The following is a 20,433-nucleotide window of genomic DNA, read 5'->3' as shown; positions in this document are numbered from 1 at the left end:
TCGCTTTTCAGACCGATGAGCTTTGTAAAAATCGACGCATTTCAGAAAGGCGGGGCATAGAGGAGAAACAATAATGTACAGTATGTGGAAAATAATAAAATGGAAAATAATGTGTTTTTTGAACCTTAAACCGCATAAACACATTTCATTCCACCAAATACACAAAATAATGTTCTTTTTAGCAACATCATATGACCCCTTTAAACAATAATTAATCACTATATACTACTATTCAAAACTTTTGGGTGAGTAAGATTTATTTGTTTATTTATTTGGAATGAATTCCTCCTTTTTTTTAACAAGGATGCATTATTAGACTGAAGTGACAGTAAAGACATTTATAATGTTATTTATTTCTATCTCAAATAAATATTGTTCTTTTGAACTTTCTATTCATAAAAGAATCCAGAAACAAATATTAAGAAGCACTAGAGTCAAAACTGTTAATAATAAGAAATGTTTTTGAGCACCAAATCAGCGTTTTAAAATGATTTCTGAAGGATCATGTGACACTGAAGCCAGAGTAATGGCTGCTGAGAACTCAGCTTTGCCAACGCAGGAATAAATTATTTTATATGATTATGATTTTTTTTATTAATATAAAGATTAATATTCCTTAATATGATGATGACCTGATAAAATGCAGTGAAAAAGGAAACTGTAATATAATGCCAGTCTCCAAAAATCTGTTCTTATTTTAAGCATTGTGTCACAGTACAAACAATTAATTTAGATTGAGTTACTGGCTTTGAGACAGCTAAATGTAGATGGGCAGAAAATTCCCTCTTATTCAATCATAAGATCTTCAAAAAACCACCTGGTCACACCACAAGCTTGTAGGAAAAATAATGTCTTGAAATAAACCAAAGCAACGCAGCAAGACAGACCATTTGATGTTATGTTGCTCTTCCTTTTGTGAACATTTGCAGAGCTTTGGGAGTTGTGCCAGGCTCTACATTGGGTCTTTGATCTTGACACCACTGGACAGCACTGAATATATGTTGGGCAAAGATTCTGCATAAGCAATGGTGTCTGGGGGAGTTTAAAAGTGTTATATTCCCTATCTGACTTGTTACAATATAATATTCAAACAGACATGTAAGCGCATTCGCTCTAACTGTAATTTTTCTAAGCATCTTAGAGATGAGGATGAAGAGAACTGATACAAGCCAAGGGATTTTTATCCTCAGAAAATGGATTATACACACTGAGCAGATGAGTGTGACTAATTAAACAAGCAAATTTAGCTTTCATGTACTGACTGAGTTGAGATAAATCCAACATTTCCCAACTGCTGCAGCATTTACATATATGAACGGCAAAACTTGGAGAGTTAACCAAGAGCTTATGATTTGGATGCTATAGATAAAGCCTGAGGATGTTGAAAGATTTACTGGAAAATGATTCGGTTTAGTTGAACTTTTCCAGATGTTGGTGTAAAATCATCATATATGGCAGCACAGTTTTATGAAAATATTACAAATTGCAGGAGGCACTACAACACTGATAAACTTCAGAAAAGTATCTTTTAAACATTAGTTCCCATAACCAATTTACCATAAAAAGAAAATGCAATCATTTGAAGGTTGCTGCAATAACACATTTCTCTTTGAAGCACAGCATAATTTACCAGAAAATTAAACAAATAAAAAGTGTCTCTCTGTTTCCTATGCACTTAATTATTCAAATCTGCATATGCAGCTGATCATGTGTTAATATTATCTTTATTCATTTCAGGATCCCATGCTGTGCACGCCAATGCTGCTCAGGAGGAGCCTAAAAATATCAAAGCTTCACCCCTTTCTCTCATTAGTCTGTGTAAACAGTGACATGATTAATTCATTGGGGAATCCGGGCTTGTTCTTCCTTATACAGAGACTCCACTTTTCCTACTCTTGAAACTATTCACTTTGGAAGCAACTGTAATATGCATCTCATATAATACTTTATATGAGCAATAACGTTTCAACAATTTCTGTAGTAACACCGTTAAGACAATGACATAGCCTACTTAATGCAATAATGACTAAAGAACAATAACAAACATGCAAGAGAAAAGAATAGCGAAAGTGATCACCTGTTCTCCGTTGTGTGATCCGTTCTTTCTGGTTGCAGTCCACAATGAGCGCGCGTGTGCGTGTGAAGCGTCTCGAGCTCTCACGGGCGTCGCCTAACCTAAATACCTGAACAAAAGAAGCGCTCGCATCTCATCATACTGACTCAAACAATGGCGCGAGTCTGACGGGTTTTAATGGTTCAGGTTTTGGGAAATGTGTTAATGTTTAATATTGTTTGTAAAATGTGTTATACATTAAGGAACTATTTATGAAATATTTAGGCCTATGTGTTTACACTATAATGTTCAGTTAGCCTATCCTTTATCAGTTATCATTCAAAATTTGAACATACAGTCTTCAATTACAATTAGTACAATTAGTTTAGAAAAAGCAAACCCCAGCAGGGTGTAAAACGGTTACTTACCAATACATGGATTTTAAATATTTATTTCAGTTAAATTAATATTTTATATTATATCATTATTATTTTAGATTAATATAAAACCTCTGCTAAGAGGCAAAAGCGAACATATTTCAATATAAATGATTTATATTATATAATTATTATAATTATATATATATTATATAAATTGTATAATTTATACATATTACTACAATATAAATATAAATATAAATTATTATAGCCTATCATATTAATCCGCGATTCAGTCCTATTTTAATCCAATTTTTCCTTTCTCATCCAGCTCTGTGTAGCTATCTCATTTACTGTTTAGTTCTTCTTTTCGTTATTGATTTCGTTTTATGTTTACCTTCCATGCATTAAAATGAGCAGCCTACTATGCATATTCAGGGACATTGATATCAATTGATTTTAGTCGCGAGATGGCGCTATTTTAAGTGCATTGATATGAAAAGAGCGAGACCGCAGAGAAATGCAGGATAGGCTACATGAAAGTGGCGCAGGTGTTTTAAAATATTTAATTTAGCTTCCATAAAACAACAAATATTTGAACGTTCAATACCGCAATAGACTAATTACAATCAAGTATTACAGAAAGCAGTGCAGGCCTAATAATTAATTGTAATTAGCAGGCTCTATTAATTATAGCAACGCGAAAAGTGTAATATGGGCAGTCATCCAACAACATCTAAATTATAGCGTACTGATCTGTGAAATTTGAAAGTGCATTGTTCTGCCACTCTAAAATGTTTTATTTTCTGCACAGGTTTATGTGACACCGTGAGACACTGACAAATAATGTCACTGTGCAGCCATGCAAGATATTTTTGAACATTACTGCTGTTCTGTCCTGTTCTGTTCTGTTCCGACCGTTCTTGTAAGTGTGATTAAACTGGGAGGGGTTCATTCCCAGTACATCTCCCAGGGGTTTGATCATAGAAAGAAACCAGGCCAGAAGCCCGGAGAGTGATTGGTGGATGACAGTAGTAATGTGGAGGTTTTGGGGTCCAGTGGAACAGCAGTTGAATTAGTTGCTCACATCTCCAGGGGAACACCTGCCCCTCAGCAGGAGGCAATAAATCAACCGCCCCCTCCTGCTCCTGTTTTTTAATGTAAATGCATCACACCAGGGGCGTAGATTACGCGGGGGACGCGGGGGACGTGTCCCCCCCCCCACTTTTAATATCACGTAAATTCGTCCCCCGCACTTTTTCGGGCAAGTGTGTTCGCATAGAGGTTTTATATGTAACATTTCTGTCCCCCTCACTTCTGAAATGATGGCTACGCCCCTGCATCACACACCGCTCACTGTGGAACACAGTGATCTGTTGAGCTTCGCCCAGTGTAAATCGCAATGAACATCAAACTGAGGATTTAGCTTAGAATGAGATTTATTTCAAGGCAATTAAAACACTGTCATATATGTGTGACATTCTAAGGGGAAGTTTTCCTAAATATATTAAATGTCCTTGCTGTCTATAACAATGCGTTTTTTTCGTTTGTTTTGTTTTTGTTAAGTAACATTCAACTAATGGCCCCAAATGAATGTCATTGCAGTGACTCTTGGGGACCGCAAGATGGCAATGCAGAACAGTTTGTGTACTACTACTTTGCATTTCTGCAGATTTTATGAAGGTAAATTTAAAACTTTTTTAAATACATTTTTGAGACCAAGTAAGGAAAATGTAAGGAATAAATTGAAAGGAACACAATAGGTCAGTATGTTCTCTAAATGTAAATGTCTAAGGAGCACACATATTAACAACACTTTGAAAAACAACTTCCAGCATATCTATATTATTTTTAGATTCATTTTACACACACACACAAAGTTTAAGACTTGAATACCTCAGCTCCCAACCACTAGAACATGGAAGTAACTTTTACTTGTAACTTCTGATCACACCGCAAAATAGTGATGTTCTTCCTCAGTATATTTGCATTTATTTATTTAGTCTTGTTTACCTGTGTAAATATCTAAAGATTCTTAAATCATGATCCTTTTATTCGAGAAGCAAAATGACAAAAGATAACTTTGAATCTCAAGTAAATGTATCCTGATTTTAAAGATTGAGTTAGTTATTTGTATTGGAAAACATGACAAAAATACTGAGGAAGATATGAATTTTTAGCAATGCCTGCAACATTTAATGCCAAGACTTTATCAATTTAAGACTTTCTGCGCTGATTTAAGGCCTTCTAATGGCCTTAATTTGTGCAAGGGCAAATTAAGACATTTAAGACCGGCAGAAACCCTGTACTTTAGCCTAGTTGTGTCACTTTTGTTACTGAATCCACAAAACATGACAACAACTATACATGAATAATACTCTATACAATATAGTAAAGCTGAATAAACAAATAGGCTAATACACATGAAATGGATTTTTATTAACAAAAAAGATTCACATAAACCTGTCTCATTAAATCATCAATAAATGCCTTTTTTAAATTTGAAAGTAATAAAGACTAACATAATCTCTTGCATAAACAGCATACAAGACTTTCCTTTTTATCAAGGAATATAGTTTAGTTTTAAGTTTATCATTCAACATTCATATATGCTTAATGTTGAATTCTGAATATCTTTTTTTCTTTGTATATTGCATCAAAGCAATTACCTACAATTGTTAATATTACAACAAATCCCAACATAAGATCCATTTCTGGACCGATAAAAAAATCCCCTCAGGGCAGTGTTCATTTCGATTTAGAATTCGTCTTTATAAAATACTTTTTTTCATTAATATGCTGCTGGAAAAAATAAGATAGGAGAATAACGCCTCCATTTCAAGTACACAGGGTGAGTTCAGTTCATAACGTCTTTCAGCAGATCAAGATTTGACAAATGCATTTCCATCTCTTCCATGGCACTGCTTCTTGTCACTGCTAAATACACAAAGGAGCCACATCCTCTGCTGAGTCTGGGAATAAGCGAAGTGTCTCCCTCGAATACTTGGAGTATCCATTGTGGAAGAGCAAGGTCTTCTTTGGGGTGAAGAAAGAGACTGTTTTTCCCCAAAGGTCAGTGGGAGAAACACCATTGTGCAGCTGCTGCTCCAGAACGCCCATAATCTGCTCTACGCCATCTGAGCATTTCCTCTCCAGACTCACAAGTTTATACCTAAGAGACAAGAAGCATTTACATGACTTAGTTCAATAGTTTGAAAATAACTGTAACAGACAATAACTTTATGTCATGATTAACTTACGTTTTCTGCAGATCTCTCATGGTGAAGGCCTGGGTTGTTCTTCAGTGTGTTGTGTTGAGAAGTGATATGCATTGAATTTTCTCTTTCCCTTGGCTTGAATTTATATGCAGGCGGGCTGAATTTAACGAGATGTAAGTTCTCACACGTTTTAACCAATCAGGAAACTGCAGTATGACAATAGTGCAAGGGTGGATTGTTTAAATATTTAATGCCAAGGCCCTAAAAACCAAATGAGCAGGTGGGTTTTATTTGGTCTGTCAGTCAAGGACTGCATTGCTAAAAGAGCAGCAGTGAGCATGTGAATTAGCATTGACCTCATTCATGCTGTCAGCCAATAATGTGTGGGAATGTGCACTTAAACATCTGTCCAGAAATACTTCAAGAAAGCAAAACTCAGCCTAAAAGGTGATGGCAAAGAGATTAAATGTTTAGACATTTAACATCAAAAATGTATTTATTCATCTGTTCATTCATTCATTCATTATGCACATTAATATTTCATATACAATGATGGATTTAGTTCATAGCTCTAAAACAAGTGAAACTCAACATAAAAGTTAGCAATATTTATTGATTTACTTATTAAATACACATTAAACATCAATTTATTCCTATTTTATTCATAAATTATTTATTATACTTATTTATTTATATTCATATTTATTAAATATAGAGTGGTGGATTATTTTGCTCATAGCTCTAAAACAAGCAAACCTCAGCATAAAAGGTGCTGATTGGCTACAAGTTTGTTTTGCGATTCGGCCTGAATCAGTTTTCTAAAGTGTTTTTGAAAAATCACTTACTCTGCCTTTAATGTGTAGACATTTAACATCAATCAATTTATTTATTTATTATTTTCAATACATTTTAAATTGAATTTATCTAATTAAAAATTTATTTATTTGTAATAGTTTAATATACATATTTATTATATAAATATTAAGTATGCAAATTATTCTGTGCCTACACAAAAGTTGATACAAACCTGATGCATATAATAATATTGGTCACACTTACACATTTTTATTTTCACATTATATGCATGAAATCATGATTAATTGCTGCATTATGACACAGTTTTGTCAAAAAAAAAAAAAGAGAGAAAAACTTAGAATGAGCAGATGATGTTATCTGATATAGCATCATCAGCAGAGAACAACTTCCACTCTCAAACAAGGTAAATATTCAACATCTAATATCTGACTGCATAAATTATAATTGTTATGAAATATAAACAGCATAAATGATGAATGAGAGTTTCTAAATGCATGTTCTTGATGTTTCCTCAGCTGAGAAAGCCAATAGTGGAGAAGATCCGCAGAGAACGAATCAACAGCAGCATTGAGAAGCTCAAGTCTCTTCTGGGTCAAGAGTTCCTAAAGCAACAGCTCGACTCCAGACAGGAGAAAGCTGAAATCCTGGAGACGACGCTTGATTTCTTGAGACACCAGCAGCGCTCCCAGAATCCCTCGGCCTGCAGCTCTACTGCAGCTCGTGACGGACGCTCCAGATGTGTGCAGGAGGCCGTCAACCTCCTGTCTCAGTGTCCAGTGCAGACTGAGTCCCACAGAAGACTGCTGAAGCACTTCCTACACATGCAGCCCTACACAGAGAACAACACACGTGTGCCGCCTCAGCTCAATTCACCAGCCGCACAGAGCAGCAGCAAAGAGCAAACTCTGGAGTTCTGGAGACCCTGGTAGAGCCACGAGGACCCGTATGATTTATCAGACAGAATTTATTATGCCAGTCTGAGATTGGCATGGACTGTAATTCTAATGTAGGAATTGATTTCCACCTCTACTGCTTATGCAGGACCTTTAATCTGCTTTCAGAGAAAGTTTGTGTTTCATTGAAACTTTGTGACCAGTAATATTTGATCAAAATGTACAGAATCATTTGCCATGTAAAATTATTACATTTGTGAAAATTAAGATTCATAAAAACGTTAAAGTCTGATTTAGACTGAGCTCTTGTTGCTCTTTCACCCATATTGGGTTTATTCTCTCACTGCTTTCATTTACTGAAAGCTTTTGATGCATATTTCTGTTGTTTGAAATACATCTAATGCTTCTCTTATTATATAAGAAATATTTCTTCATTTGAAGGATATTTGATTATGTGTTAAAAGCACATATGGTTGTTTTTCATGTTTATATGCGTTTACATGAATGAGACATTTCCCCTGTAAAGGGCAGTTGAATATTGTTACTGTTAGTGATTTGAATTTTATTCTTTGTATTCAAAGTCAAGTTGTTACCTTCATTGAAGGTGTGTCAGCATTTGTATTACTTCATATTGAAGTGCAACATGAAAATAAATTTCAAGAATATAATCTGTGCAATGTTTTGTCTGTTTTCCTCATCAATCAAAACAAATCACAGCACATTTGCACACTATAAATATGTTTTAATTGCTGTTTAGTCAGTCTGCACATCAAGGTCCTTCATTTGCCGTATAAAATAATTATTACATTAAAACATAAAATATAATCTGAATACTTTCAGCAAGTTCTTCATCTGTCAAGATCTTCATAAGTTAAATGAAATCACAGCTACACTCAAAAGCTGTCAGTGGGGTGGAACCATTTAGGTAATAATATGTACACTTTCGGTACTACGTGTATTTAAGGAACTCATATGCACACTTTATGGGCAAATAAGGTATAAAGGTATACCTTTTGTAAGGGTAACGCACCAGTGACAGCTTTTGTACCTTTTTTTCTGAGAATGCTCTTAATAAGTTTGAATATGATAGCATGACTTGCCCTGTTTCCTGTTTACCTCTGAAGTGACCAGATTTCCTGTAATGGAATGAGGGATTGTGCTGCTGTCATCTCAAGAAAATGCATCTTTATTTATCCTCTAATAGATGACAAATTTGCTTACTGTATGTAATTATATGTTTATCTCTGCTCAGTGAAATTCAGGTCTGATCTATGCTGGATGTTGAGTGCTTAACGTGATGAAAATACATTATTTTTCATTGAATAACTGCAGTTAATGTAGTAAAAGGTCAGTAGTCAAATATGACATGAATAAACTGCAAACTAGACCTGAATAGAGACATAATAATTTTGCTTATATCTGAATTGATAAATGCATCATTTATAGGGATATTTTCAAGTATATGTGCATCTTGAACCAAACCATGAGATTTAAACTAAATAGTGATTTGAATAACTTTTAAAGTGTGCAAATGTGCTTTGATTTATGCTGTGTGTTAATCTGATGGACAAGGAATTCAGTGACAACAAGGGTTTGTAGTCAGAAAATATAATCACATTTATTTTTATCCTGTACTTCAATATGAAGTAATGCACGGAAAACACCATCACAGAAAGTGAAAACTTCATTTTGCTTATAAAAGACAGTTTAAATCACTAATAGTGACACTACACAACTGCCCTTTACAGGGGAAACGTCTCAATCATGTAAACACATGCAAACATTAAAAACAATAATTTGTGCTTTTAACACATAATCAAATATCCTTCAAATGAAGAAATATTTCTTATATAATAAGAGAAGCATTAGATGTATTTCAAACAACAGAAATATGCATCAAAAGCTTTCAGTAAATGAAAGCAGTGAGAGAATAAACCCAATATGGGTGAAAGAGCAACAAGACCTCAGTCTAAATCAGACTTTAATGTTTTTATGAATCTTAATTTTCACAAATGTCATCATTGTACGAAGGAAATGATTCTGTACATTCTGATCAAATATTACGAGTCTGGAGTTTGCTGGAGGTTCTCACAGTCTGCAGCCAATGGGACAGGACTAATGACACAAGGAACAGTTGGCCGCCACATGCTAAATGACATGCTTACTGCTCAGGAAACAATGAGCACGTCTCTGAGGAGCAGGTGGAGGGATGGGTGTTAAGAATGGAGAGTGTGTGAGAAAGTGGAGAGCCCTCATTTAAAGCTTTGTTTGTTGTGTGACACTGGGGTCATTTATTGACAAAGCATGTGCCATTAATAGTGGAACATTCTCATCGCCAAAACACAACGCAACATATTTCAGTTTTATTCAACAGGAGGGGAATCAACTGATTCATCATAAGGTTTCATTTCTGGTGGATGTGCAAGTAGTTTTATAATAACTGTTCTGTTGAGTATCTTTTTAGTGTAATTCAGATGTCCCTTTTCAAAATAAATTAGTGATTCCTATAAAGCAGGCGTGTGTCGACCCCTGGGAGTATTTAGGCAGGTTCCTGGGGGTACTTGGAAATATTTTGCTTTTGTTTTGTTAAACCAGTAATTCAAAAAAACAAAAAAAAACAACAAAAAAAACAGATTAAAATAACTAATTAACTGTGATTTATCTCATGGTTTTTTCCCCCCAGCTCCTTTCAAATATAAAAAAAAATAGTAATAATACTGGTGACTCTACTAATATTAATGATAATCCTAAAAAAAATCTGGTACTTGAGCTTTACTGATGGGGCTTTTGGGGTACATGAGACAAAAAAGTTTTTTAAAAAGCACATGTATACACTACCAATCAAATGTCTGTGTTCAGTATTTTTTTATTTTTTTGGAAACAGTTGATACGTATTTAGCAAAGATACATGAAACTGGTCAAAAGTAACAGTAAGGCCATTTATAATGTTACAAAAGATTTCAGTTTCAAGTAAATGCTGTTCTTTTAAACTTTCTATTCATCAAGAATCCTGAAAAAATGTATGATGTTTCTGCAGAAATATTAAGCTTTCAATATTTTAATATTACGTTTTTTTAATACTTAATTTTTAATATTAGGTTTTCAACATTGACAATAATAAGAAATGTTTCTTGAAACTGACAATTTAGCTTTTCCATCACAGGAATACATTTTAAAATATATTGAAAAAGAAACATTTTAATAATATTTCACAATATTATTGTTATTACTGTATTTTAAATCAAATAATTGCAGCCTTGGTAAGCATAAGACATCTATTGAACAGAAGTGTAAACATTAAGATATACACCTTGTGCAGGTTTTTGCTTTTTAAGAGGCAAATAACAGGAATTAAAAAGAACTTCTCATTTGCCATGACTCTGAAATTTACACACGATAACCATAATTTGAAACGGCAGTTTCAGAGTAACAAAACATTACCTAGTTCAGTCTTTTCCCTTTGTTTTTTTTAAATGTATAACAATGCCTTAAACTTTAAAAGAGTAATCTCCAAATACATCTTACAGTAATTAAGATGACTGCTAATGATTCAGTAGAATCTGTCCCGTGGGTCTCTGTTGAAGTTCTTATGGCCATGTGCTGAATTGTTCTTAATGAAACACACTATTGTTGAGTTCTCTGAATGGGCAGAGTGTGGGAAAACTCCAGGGAATGAAGTCTCAGTACAGCTTTACCCCATCAGTCAGGCTTCAATCAGAGACAGTCATCTACTGTCTCCTTATCAGTGTAGGTTGATATGTAATGGGTTTTGGGTTATTATTAATCACACAAAAAAACAAGTTTTGTGTAACACACACATTGTGTTCTATATTTTGTGGCCTCTGTATTTTAACATGAATATTCATCCACTGTGAGAACTATATGAGCTATACCTGCATGGAAAAAATATGCAGGAATTTATTTCCCAAGTAATTACTGTAAATTCAAACATTTTCTGACAGCTAGAAACTTATATCAAGTCAGGTTCGCCGGTTAGAACTATGCTATTTTAATATCTATCTTATTTTGAAAAGACAAAATAAGTTTTGAAAAAATTGATAATTCATCTGATTCTCAACCCAATTCTTGAAATGTTGTAACCCTAAAAATACTGTTAATAATAGTAAAATTTAAATTTTTATTTAACACACCTTTCCCACATCCGACACGCTGATTTTCTTTTCAAGATCAGACCTTGATTTACTCTAACTGAAATTTAAGTGTATAAAGCTATGTAAACACTGTCAGTGTCAGTGCAAGTTTCTTTCAGTAAAAAAACAGCTCAGACATGAATTTTAGTCTGGGACTAGGTTTAAGCCTTGTCGGTGAAACCGGGGGTTAGAGTTTTTGATGAGACTATACTATTCAGACATACTTTACTCTATTAAAAATATGTATTAAGTATATAGTTAAATAAAACAGAACACCGAACAAAAACTTTGATAGTACAATTTATTTGATATAAGCAATATGATTGCAGCTCTTCATATGAGAGCAAATCTGACAGTGACCTTCTGCCTCGATTTTGAAGGACATTCAAGAGCCTTAAAGTAACAAAGTAGTAACATTAGTAACAATATGCAAAAACATTTTCACAATCATGAAGAACTCATGTTATTACATCTGTAGTTCTCTTGAACTGGGAATGTCACAGACATTTCAAATTATTATCCAGTGCAAGGTGCAATGCAAGACACCTTTAAAGAAGGTAACAACTTGACTTTGAATACAAAGAGTAAAATTCAAATCACTAACAGTGAGCAGTGATAAACAACTGCCCTTTACAGGGGAAATGTCTCATTCATCTAAACACATGCAAACATTAAAAACTGCAATTTGTGCTTTCAACACACAAAATATTTCCTTCAGATGAAAAAAAAAATCTCATAAGAAATATGAGATCTATTTTAAACAACAAAACATAAATCAAAAGTTTTCAATAAATGAAAGCAGTGTCATCATCCTTTAGATGCTGAGAAAATAAACCCAATATGGGTGAAAGAGCTACAAGAGCTCAAATGTCTGAATCAGACTTTAACGTTTCTTTGAAACTTAATTTTTACAAATGTAATAATCATTTTACAAAGCAAATGATTCTGTACATTCTGATCAAATATTACTGGTCACACAGTTTCAATGAAACAAACTTTCTCTGAAAGCAGATTAAGCAGCAGAGGTGGAAATCAATTCCTACATTAGAATTACAGTCCATGCCAATCTCAGACTGGCATAATAAATTCTGTCTGATAAATCATACGGGTCCTCGTGGCTCTACCAGGGTCTCCAGAACTCCAGAGTTTGCTCTTTGCTGCTGCTCTGTGCGGCTGGTGAATTGAGCTGAGGCGGCACACGTGTGTTGTTCTCTGTGTAGGGCTGCATGTGCAGGAAGTGCTTCAGCAGTCTTCTGTGGGACTCAGTCTGCACTGGACACTGAGACAGGAGGTTGACGGCCTCCTGCACACATCTGGAGCGTCCGTCACGAGCTGCAGTAGAGCTGCAGGCCGAGGGATTCTGGGAGCGCTGCTGGTGTCTCAAGAAATCAAGCGTCGTCTCCAGGATTTCAGCTTTCTCCTGTCTGGAGTCGGGCTGTTGCTTTAGGAACTCTTGACCCAGAAGAGACTTGAGCTTCTCAATGCTGCTGTTGATTCGTTCTCTGCGGATCTTCTCCACTATTGGCTTTCTCAGCTGAGGAAACATCAAGAACATGCATTTAGAAACTCTCATCCATCATTTATGCTGTTTATATTTCATAACAATCTATGATTTATGCAGTCAGATATGAGATGTTGAATATTTACCTTGTTTGAGAGTGGAAGTTGTTCTCTGCTGATGATTGATCCAGTGATTGTAAGTGCCATGGCTGTGTCTTTAATTCAGTTCTCCGTTAGGATCAGATCTGTGCTCAGCTCTCTCTCCTCTCCCTCTATTTATACTCCCAAATCTCCATATGAATGTGTGAGTCTGGAGTTTGCTGGAGGTTCTCACAGTCTGCAGCCAATGGGAGCGTTTGGGCCGCCACATGGCTGCTGAAGCCCTTATTGCTCCGACACAATAAGCGCATCTCTGGGGAGCAGGTGGAGGGTGGGAGAGTGTGTGAGAAAGTGCAGCCTTGTTGCTCACCATTATGATTAATTGCTCACAAAAGCACGTGCTGTTTATATGAAAGACCTACAATGAAAATAATGGTTTCAAAATTTCTTCCATTTCACCCTTTTAGAATAATTTAGAGAATTATTAAATATCAATATTAATAGTGATTGTAAAAAGTCAAATATGGTCATAAGGATAATAAACAGAAGGTTTGAAATTCATATTTCAGCCAGTAAATAATCATCTACTAATCATCAATAAAATCATCTTCAATTACACGATGGCAAAAATATTTGTAAAATTACAGTTTTACAATTTTATTGAATGAATCTATTTATTGAATTCTCACTTTTTAAGCATGAATCTATGAGTCCAAACAAGCAAATAAATGCCCATCTCAATTAGGGACTGTCATAAACACCCCTGTGAGGTTTCTATAGTCTCTTGACGACATGCCTAATTGCCTGCAGTAAGGCACACTTCTATTCATCTCTGATGAATGGACAGACTGTGGGAAAGCTGTGGAAAGTGCAGTCCCAGTCCTGCACTACAACACCCACCTTCAAGACTTCATTCTGAGAGAGGACATCTGAATTGCATCTGAAAGAGTAAACCTGTGGCACCTTACTATCGAATTGCTGTCCTGTTTCTTGAGGAAATCTGAAGTAGAATGGATATTTTTTCCACTTAAACTTGAGAATGAAACATGTTTAAACATACTTTTACAAAAATGTATTAAACATTAAAAATAATTAATTTAACAAAAAAGTTATGCAAAATGAATAAAAACTTTTGATTCTACACTACTAATAGGTCACTTATCAAATAAGACATCAGAGCATCAGATGAGACTTCAAAAGGGGTTTACACTTTCTCACAATCTTCCTCCCTGTAATACATCCCTCTCCACCTGCCGGTCAGAGACGAGCTCATTGTTTCCTGTGCAATAAATGCCTCACTGAGCATGTGGCAGCCCTCTGCTCCTTTGAGCTTTTCGAATGCTCCCATTGGCTGCAGACTGTGAGAACCTCCAGCAAACTCCAGACTCACACATTCATATGGAGATTTGGGAGTATAAATAGAGGGAGAGGAGAGAGAGCTGAGCACAGATCTGTTCGGATCCTAACGAAGAACTGAACTAAAGACACAGCACTGGCACTTACAATCACTGGATCAATCATCAGCAGAGAACAACTTCCACTCTCAAACAAGGTAAATATTTAATACACCTGCCTAAAATCATATATATGCCTAAAATCATATATATTCCTCTGGAATGTGAACTGCATAAATGATGGATGAGAGTTTCTAAATGCATGTTCTTGATGTTTCCTCAGCTGAGAAAGCCAATAGTGGAGAAGATCCGCAGAGAACGAATCAACAGCAGCATTGAGAAGCTCAAGTCTCTTCTGGATCAAGAGTTCCTAAAGCAACAGCACGACTCCAGACAGGAGAAAGCTGAAATCCTGGAGACGACGCTTGATTTCTTGAGACACCAGCAGCGCTCCCAGAATCCCTCGGCCTGCAGCTCTACTGCAGCTCGTGACGGACGCTCCAGATGTGTGCAGGAGGCCGTCAACCTCCTGTCTCAGTGTCCAGTGCAGACTGAGTCCCACAGAAGTCTGCTGAAGCACTTCCTGCACATGCAGCCCTACACAGATAACAACACACGTGTGCCGCCTCAGCTCAATTCACCAGCCGCACAGAGCAGCAGCAAAGAGCAAACTCTGGAGCTCTGGAGACCCTGGTAGAAGCTGTTCTTATGTTTTTTTAAAAACAACAATGTTAACTACCACGATTAACATGTTATTCTAGGTCTCTCTCTTTCATGAGAGAATAATTGATTGTATTCCTACATTTGGAATTCACTGTATTTTTGCTATTGGCAAATCAAGCTTCAAGCGAACTGAATCTGCTGTGTTAACAATTATATATATATCTCACAGTGAGATGCAATATTAATATTCTATGAACATGTTCCATGTTTCTGAATAGATCCAATGGATCTTATGATTTTTATTAACCTTTTGTTCTTTTTTGAATGTTTTATTGTTGGTGTTGTAGGTCTTACATAATCAACTATGACAAATTCTTTTATAAAGATTATTTAGGTAAATGTATTTTAAACATGTGAGATTAGTTTAACAATCAAGAACAGTGGTAAAAAAAAAACAATTTAAAGCACTAAATGAAGATGTGGAATATCATCTGCAAATGTTTTATAAAAATAAACGTCTATTTTACATTACATTTTCTGTCAGTGTGCTCATTCATAAAAAAACCTCAGATACTTTAAAGTTCAAACAACTTTTCACACATTCCACTAACTTTTTAATTGCATCGGTTGGTTACAATTACATATTTGATAAATATCTAATCACAAACAAGCACTTATTTGCTTTGTTATCCACTCAAGCAATTATTATCTCCTAACAAGATACCTTATAATCAGTTAGGATAGGTGGCATCCCTGTCACCAGAAAGAAGAGGTGGACACAAGTACACAAGTACACATTACTTGAGAGAAAGTACATATACTGCTGATCAAATATTACTCCAGTACAAGTGAAAGTTGTAAAGACAGATTTTTACTTGCATTTAAAAGTACTTAAGTACCAAAAGTAAATTTCCTTTTTTATGTCAATGCACTTTTATTATTGTTGTATGTAATACTTGCAATACCTTATGCCTCTGAAGCAACTTACAATACATTATGCCTACTGAATACACTGACTAGCTCGTAGTATCTTTGGAATAAAGAGCTTTTAGAATGTTAAAAACCTATAGAAATGAAACAAGTGAGTTGACAAAAAAAAAATTATTGTTAGCAGCATGGTAGTGATCTCACACAGCTCTGGCAGTGTGCACACATCTACATGTATAACTTTACAACAGCAACATTGCTTTAACAAATAAGCAAAACGGCAAGATTAATTTGACAACAATTTCAAAAATGCTCTCTAATCGTGGCACTCGTGGTACTTTGATGTCTTATATATACAGATCAGTGCAGTGCTGCTTCAAGTCAAACACCTATTGTGTTTTGTTAGGAGATGCACAACAGTTCTTCGTTGGCTTTATAGGAAATATTTTAATTTACACAATTTTGCAAAATCAGACTATATTGTGTCTAATACATACCACAATATTAACTTCTTATTATTGAACTGTTGTAAATAAATATCACATTTGCAACTGGTCAGTGTTCAGAAAATGCTGGGAAATCACTTCACGTAGCCCTACAAGAGTGATTACTGATACACTGTCTGAAAAAAAGAGGTCACCCACTGACTTTTAAAGCTGCTACATAGCAACTACTTTCTACTTTGAGGACCTTGATAGAAATGAGTGAAAAGTACGATATTTGTCTTTAAAATATAGTGAAGTTAAGGTCATACGTTTCCAAAAAATATATATTACTTAAGTAAAGTACAGATACTCAAAAAGTGTACTTCGTTACTGTCCACCTCTGCCAGAAAGTGATGTTGAACTTACACCTACAATTTGCCTCAAAGGGGCAGATCTACAAAACTGCACATCTTGTACAGATTCACAAATTCAATTCCAGGAAAATTTAAAAGGCAAACCAAACAGAAATTACAGATACTTTATAATCACGTTCTCTAAGAAACATTATGCTTCTCAGGTGCTGCTCATTGAACAAGGTAAGGACAGATAAAGAGACCCATTCAAATTAAATATAAGCAGAAATACTGCTGAATGGCATCAGTGATTAGATCATATTGACTGCCTCAACCAATCACATACTGTACTACTCACTATGCTAAAGAAATTAGCTTAAATATTTTATAGGGTTAAAAATATATTATATTATTTGGCACTTTTATAAGTATTATATATATACTGTGTGTATATATATATATATATATATATATGTGAATAAATTAATTAATTAATAAATGCAATAAATAAACTAACTAACACCGGACTCGAACATTTTTAAATAGTAAGATTTTCTAGCAGTGAACTGATTTTAAAAACTCTTGCTGAATACGGGGAAAGTCCTAAAAGTGTTTGAGCAGAGTCTGAAGACCAGATGGTCTTGCTATGCTATGTATTAGGTCCCCCTCTAATAAAGAGAGTTCAAACACCGTGATTAATGTGATGTGTAACAAGACGCACTTCTTTGGTTTCCTTACTGTGGGCAGTCAATGAACAGACTGTGGGAAAGGAAGGCTGGCCTCTCATACAGAACTCATGGGATCTTCAGTAAAAGCCCAGTACCTTATGCCACACAAACATTATGTCTTAAGGCCTGTTGCTTAGGTAGATGAGCATAGAGTAATCACAGGAACAAAATCATATATCCAACTCAACTGAAACTTAGAATAGACTTCATATCTGCTATAGTCGAGAATATAGAATTATTTATATATCCACGACATTCTAATTTATTGAGATGCACCTGTATATATAAAAAATGTAGATTTCTTTGCTAAAACGTCTGTATTCCTCACTATTGCATAACCACAAGCTTGATTTCCCAAGTTTGTGTGTGACACTAAGACGGACCGTTTGTTTTACAACAAAGATGCAATTAACATTTTCAATGGAGCAATTAGTGCATTGTTTGCACTTGTCAGATTAAAACACCCAGGATGGTGGGAATGTCCTCAAACACAAACTCCAGTATGTTAATAGCCTATATGTGTAAAATACAAGCAAACACACAGAACACACACTATATGTGCAGCATAAACACTAGTCTTTGCTATCCATCACAATAAAAAAAGAGTCTGTTTAACCAAGCTTATTATCATTAAATAAAAGTAAATAATAATAATAATAATACAATTAAAAAAAAATACTTGAAACAATCCTTAACTTGAAAAAATATTAACAAAAAAAAAGTAAATTAAATTTCAGCTACTTGCAAAGGCTATTGTTTCTATTCTCCTTTTCTCTTTAACTCAATAAAGTTAAACTAATGAATAAAGAGTCAAATGTAAAATAAAAATGAAAATTTAATAATAATAATAAAATAATTAAAAATATTAACAACAACAACTACAATAGTAATATCAACTATTAAATCGCTGGTTTTCACTCGAAGAATAACTAGAATGTATCACCTACAATATTTTAGACGGAGGAAATGGACTATAAAAACTGAAAAAAAAAAAAGAATTGTGTGTCTTCTGAACAAAATATAAATGCTGTTTCCACATAAAAAAAGATGTTGTCACGATACACAAAGGTGGTGCTGTGTGTTTTAAGGTGTTCTGAGGGATTTCCAAGCATTGAACTTCATTGCCACAGTAAAACCACTTTACTCACGTACTTGTATTTTGTCTGTGTCTAGTAGTAGGAGAATTCTGACCCTTTTGGCTTTTGATAAATTTTCGGCGTTTGCTGGGCGTGTGATCGGGACAGTAGAGCGGCGGGAACAGCTGGCCGTACAATCAATCAACCGCACTGATCTCAGAGCATGAGCTCCTGACGCGTGCTGACACCTTGCATAAAATAAGCTAAAGCAAAACACGTTACAAATCGAATTATTTCGCCTCATAAATATTTTTAGAAGATAAAAATGTAGATGCTTTAGTTCCACAGCTACATGAGAACTTCCGTAATCTGGCACGTGGACGCGACTGCTTTGCCACCTAACTTAAGTAGAGATGACAGTCATGCTGTTAACAGTTATCAAAGGAATATTCCTGGCCTGGGAACGGACTCGAGTCTGTGTTTCCTGCTGGGTCTCTCGCCCCCCCCCTCAGAAATATTTTTTTCTTGTAAAACAGTAATAATAATTTGAAAAAAATAACTGCTTACATTGTGTATTTTTTTAATCAATGGACGGTTTGTGCTGTCTAGAATTTTTGCAATATATAAAATATACTTTATTGCATTAAATGTATGTGCATACATTCTTTTTCATCAATGAACAGTTTGCGCTGTTGAATTTTTATTGCATTACATTTTGGTTACACAAAGTGTGAATTATACATGTGCAAACATCAATTAGCATGGTTCATCAAAAATATTTTATTTTCATCAAATATGTGGTTACATGGTATATAAAGTATACTTTATTATTGCATAAAAATTGTATGTGCATATATTCCTTTTCATCACTGGACAGTTGTGCTATCCAGAGTTTTTGCAGCATATTTTGGTATGAATTAACCCTATAGTTTATAAAATATATTTTTGCATAAAAAAATGCATGTCCTTACACTGAAAAAAAAAAAGAATGAATAAAAATAAAAACTGAACAATGAAACAATTTTCAGTCAAAAATTGCTTGTAAATTTCACAATTAATTATAAATAAGCATCAAGTAACATTAAATTAAACGTTACATTTTGAAGAAGTATACAGTTTTCTTGTACTCTAATAATCTTGTTTTATTCACAACTTTGAAAAAAATAACTTCTTACAGTGTGTATTCTTTTTAATCACTGGACAGTTTGTGCTATCTGGAATTTTTGCAATATATAAAATATACTTAATTCATTAAAATGTATGTGCATAAATTCTTTTTCATCTCTGAACAGTTTGTGCTATGTTGAGAATGTTTGCATTATATTTTGGTTTCACAAAGTGTGAACTAGATGCATGCGCAGACATCAATCGAGCATTGTCACGGTTCATCAAATATACTTTATTTTCATCTTTTGTATTCTACCAAACATGTTTTTGTAAAAACAAAGTGCATTTGAAAACATGCACAACCTATATTCATCATCATTTTTTGATACAGAAATTAAATCTAATTTTTCGAATTGGCTAAAGGGCCAAATTCCTTCACTAAACCTTCAAGTGTGGCGTCCCTCTGATACCTTGGGAAACATTCCTTCAGTGCAAGGCGAGCAGGCAGTTAACCATAAAATTAATATCCTCTATTGTTGTGATGAGCCGGCCCTCTGGTCTCAAGAGTGTGGGAACAGTAACACAGCACAGGCCACATGGCTTTGTAATGCTAATGCTGCTGTATAATTACAGGGCGCTGCTCCTCAAAGAGA

General features: G+C 34.7%; 4 protein-coding genes across 4 annotated transcripts in view; 2 read left to right on the top strand and 2 right to left on the bottom strand.

The window, feature by feature from the left end:
- The window catches only part of LOC107687472 (draxin-A-like), a 4,887-nt gene extending 2,740 nt beyond the window's left edge, over positions 1-2,147 (bottom strand). The window contains exon 1 of the mRNA XM_016484829.1: positions 2,078-2,147. The gene's annotated coding sequence lies outside the window, so the exon portion shown is untranslated. The remainder of the gene's footprint in view (positions 1-2,077) is intronic.
- Positions 2,148-5,920: 3,773 nt separating this feature from the next.
- On the top strand, positions 5,921-7,539 carry LOC107687457 (transcription factor HES-5-like). Its single transcript, XM_016484815.1, has 3 exons — positions 5,921-5,928; positions 6,831-6,867; positions 6,980-7,539. Exons 1-3 carry the CDS (start codon positions 5,921-5,923, stop codon positions 7,391-7,393), a joined length of 459 nt encoding a protein of 152 aa, XP_016340301.1. The 3' UTR covers positions 7,394-7,539.
- Positions 7,540-12,482: 4,943 nt separating this feature from the next.
- On the bottom strand, positions 12,483-13,357 carry LOC107687469 (transcription factor HES-5-like). Its single transcript, XM_016484828.1, has 2 exons — positions 13,156-13,357; positions 12,483-13,042 (listed from the first exon to the last, which is right to left on the bottom strand). The coding sequence occupies exons 1-2, from the start codon at positions 13,213-13,215 to the stop codon at positions 12,629-12,631; spliced, it is 474 nt and encodes a 157-aa protein (XP_016340314.1). The 5' UTR covers positions 13,216-13,357; the 3' UTR covers positions 12,483-12,628.
- LOC107687456 (transcription factor HES-5-like) lies at positions 13,309-15,198 on the top strand. Its single transcript, XM_016484814.1, has 3 exons — positions 13,309-13,438; positions 14,598-14,659; positions 14,785-15,198. Exons 1-3 carry the CDS (start codon positions 13,309-13,311, stop codon positions 15,196-15,198), a joined length of 606 nt encoding a protein of 201 aa, XP_016340300.1.
- The last annotated feature ends 5,235 nt before the right edge of the window (positions 15,199-20,433 follow it).

Source organism: Sinocyclocheilus anshuiensis, unplaced genomic scaffold, assembly GCF_001515605.1.
Source record: "Sinocyclocheilus anshuiensis isolate Anshui unplaced genomic scaffold, SAMN03320099.WGS_v1.1 scaffold1114, whole genome shotgun sequence".
Classification (NCBI taxonomy): Eukaryota; Metazoa; Chordata; class Actinopteri; order Cypriniformes; family Cyprinidae; genus Sinocyclocheilus; species Sinocyclocheilus anshuiensis.
The sequence above is the reverse complement of the archived record's forward strand: the minus strand, read 5'-3'. Positions and strand labels throughout refer to the sequence as shown.

Excerpts from the sequence above, each read along its gene's own strand:
- LOC107687457 (XM_016484815.1), top strand. Across the intron at positions 6,868-6,979 it reads AACTTCCACTCTCAAACAAG|CTGAGAAAGCCAATAGTGGA; the intron begins GTAAATATTCAA and ends ATGTTTCCTCAG.
- LOC107687469 (XM_016484828.1), bottom strand. The coding sequence starts at position 13,215 with ATGGCACTTACAATCACTGGATCAATCATCAGCAGAGAACAACTTCCA. Across the intron at positions 13,043-13,155 it reads AACTTCCACTCTCAAACAAG|CTGAGAAAGCCAATAGTGGA; the intron begins GTAAATATTCAA and ends ATGTTTCCTCAG.
- LOC107687456 (XM_016484814.1), top strand. The coding sequence starts at position 13,309 with ATGTGTGAGTCTGGAGTTTGCTGGAGGTTCTCACAGTCTGCAGCCAAT. Across the intron at positions 13,439-14,597 it reads CTCTGGGGAGCAGGTGGAGG|CACTGGCACTTACAATCACT; the intron begins GTGGGAGAGTGT and ends CTAAAGACACAG. Across the intron at positions 14,660-14,784 it reads AACTTCCACTCTCAAACAAG|CTGAGAAAGCCAATAGTGGA; the intron begins GTAAATATTTAA and ends ATGTTTCCTCAG.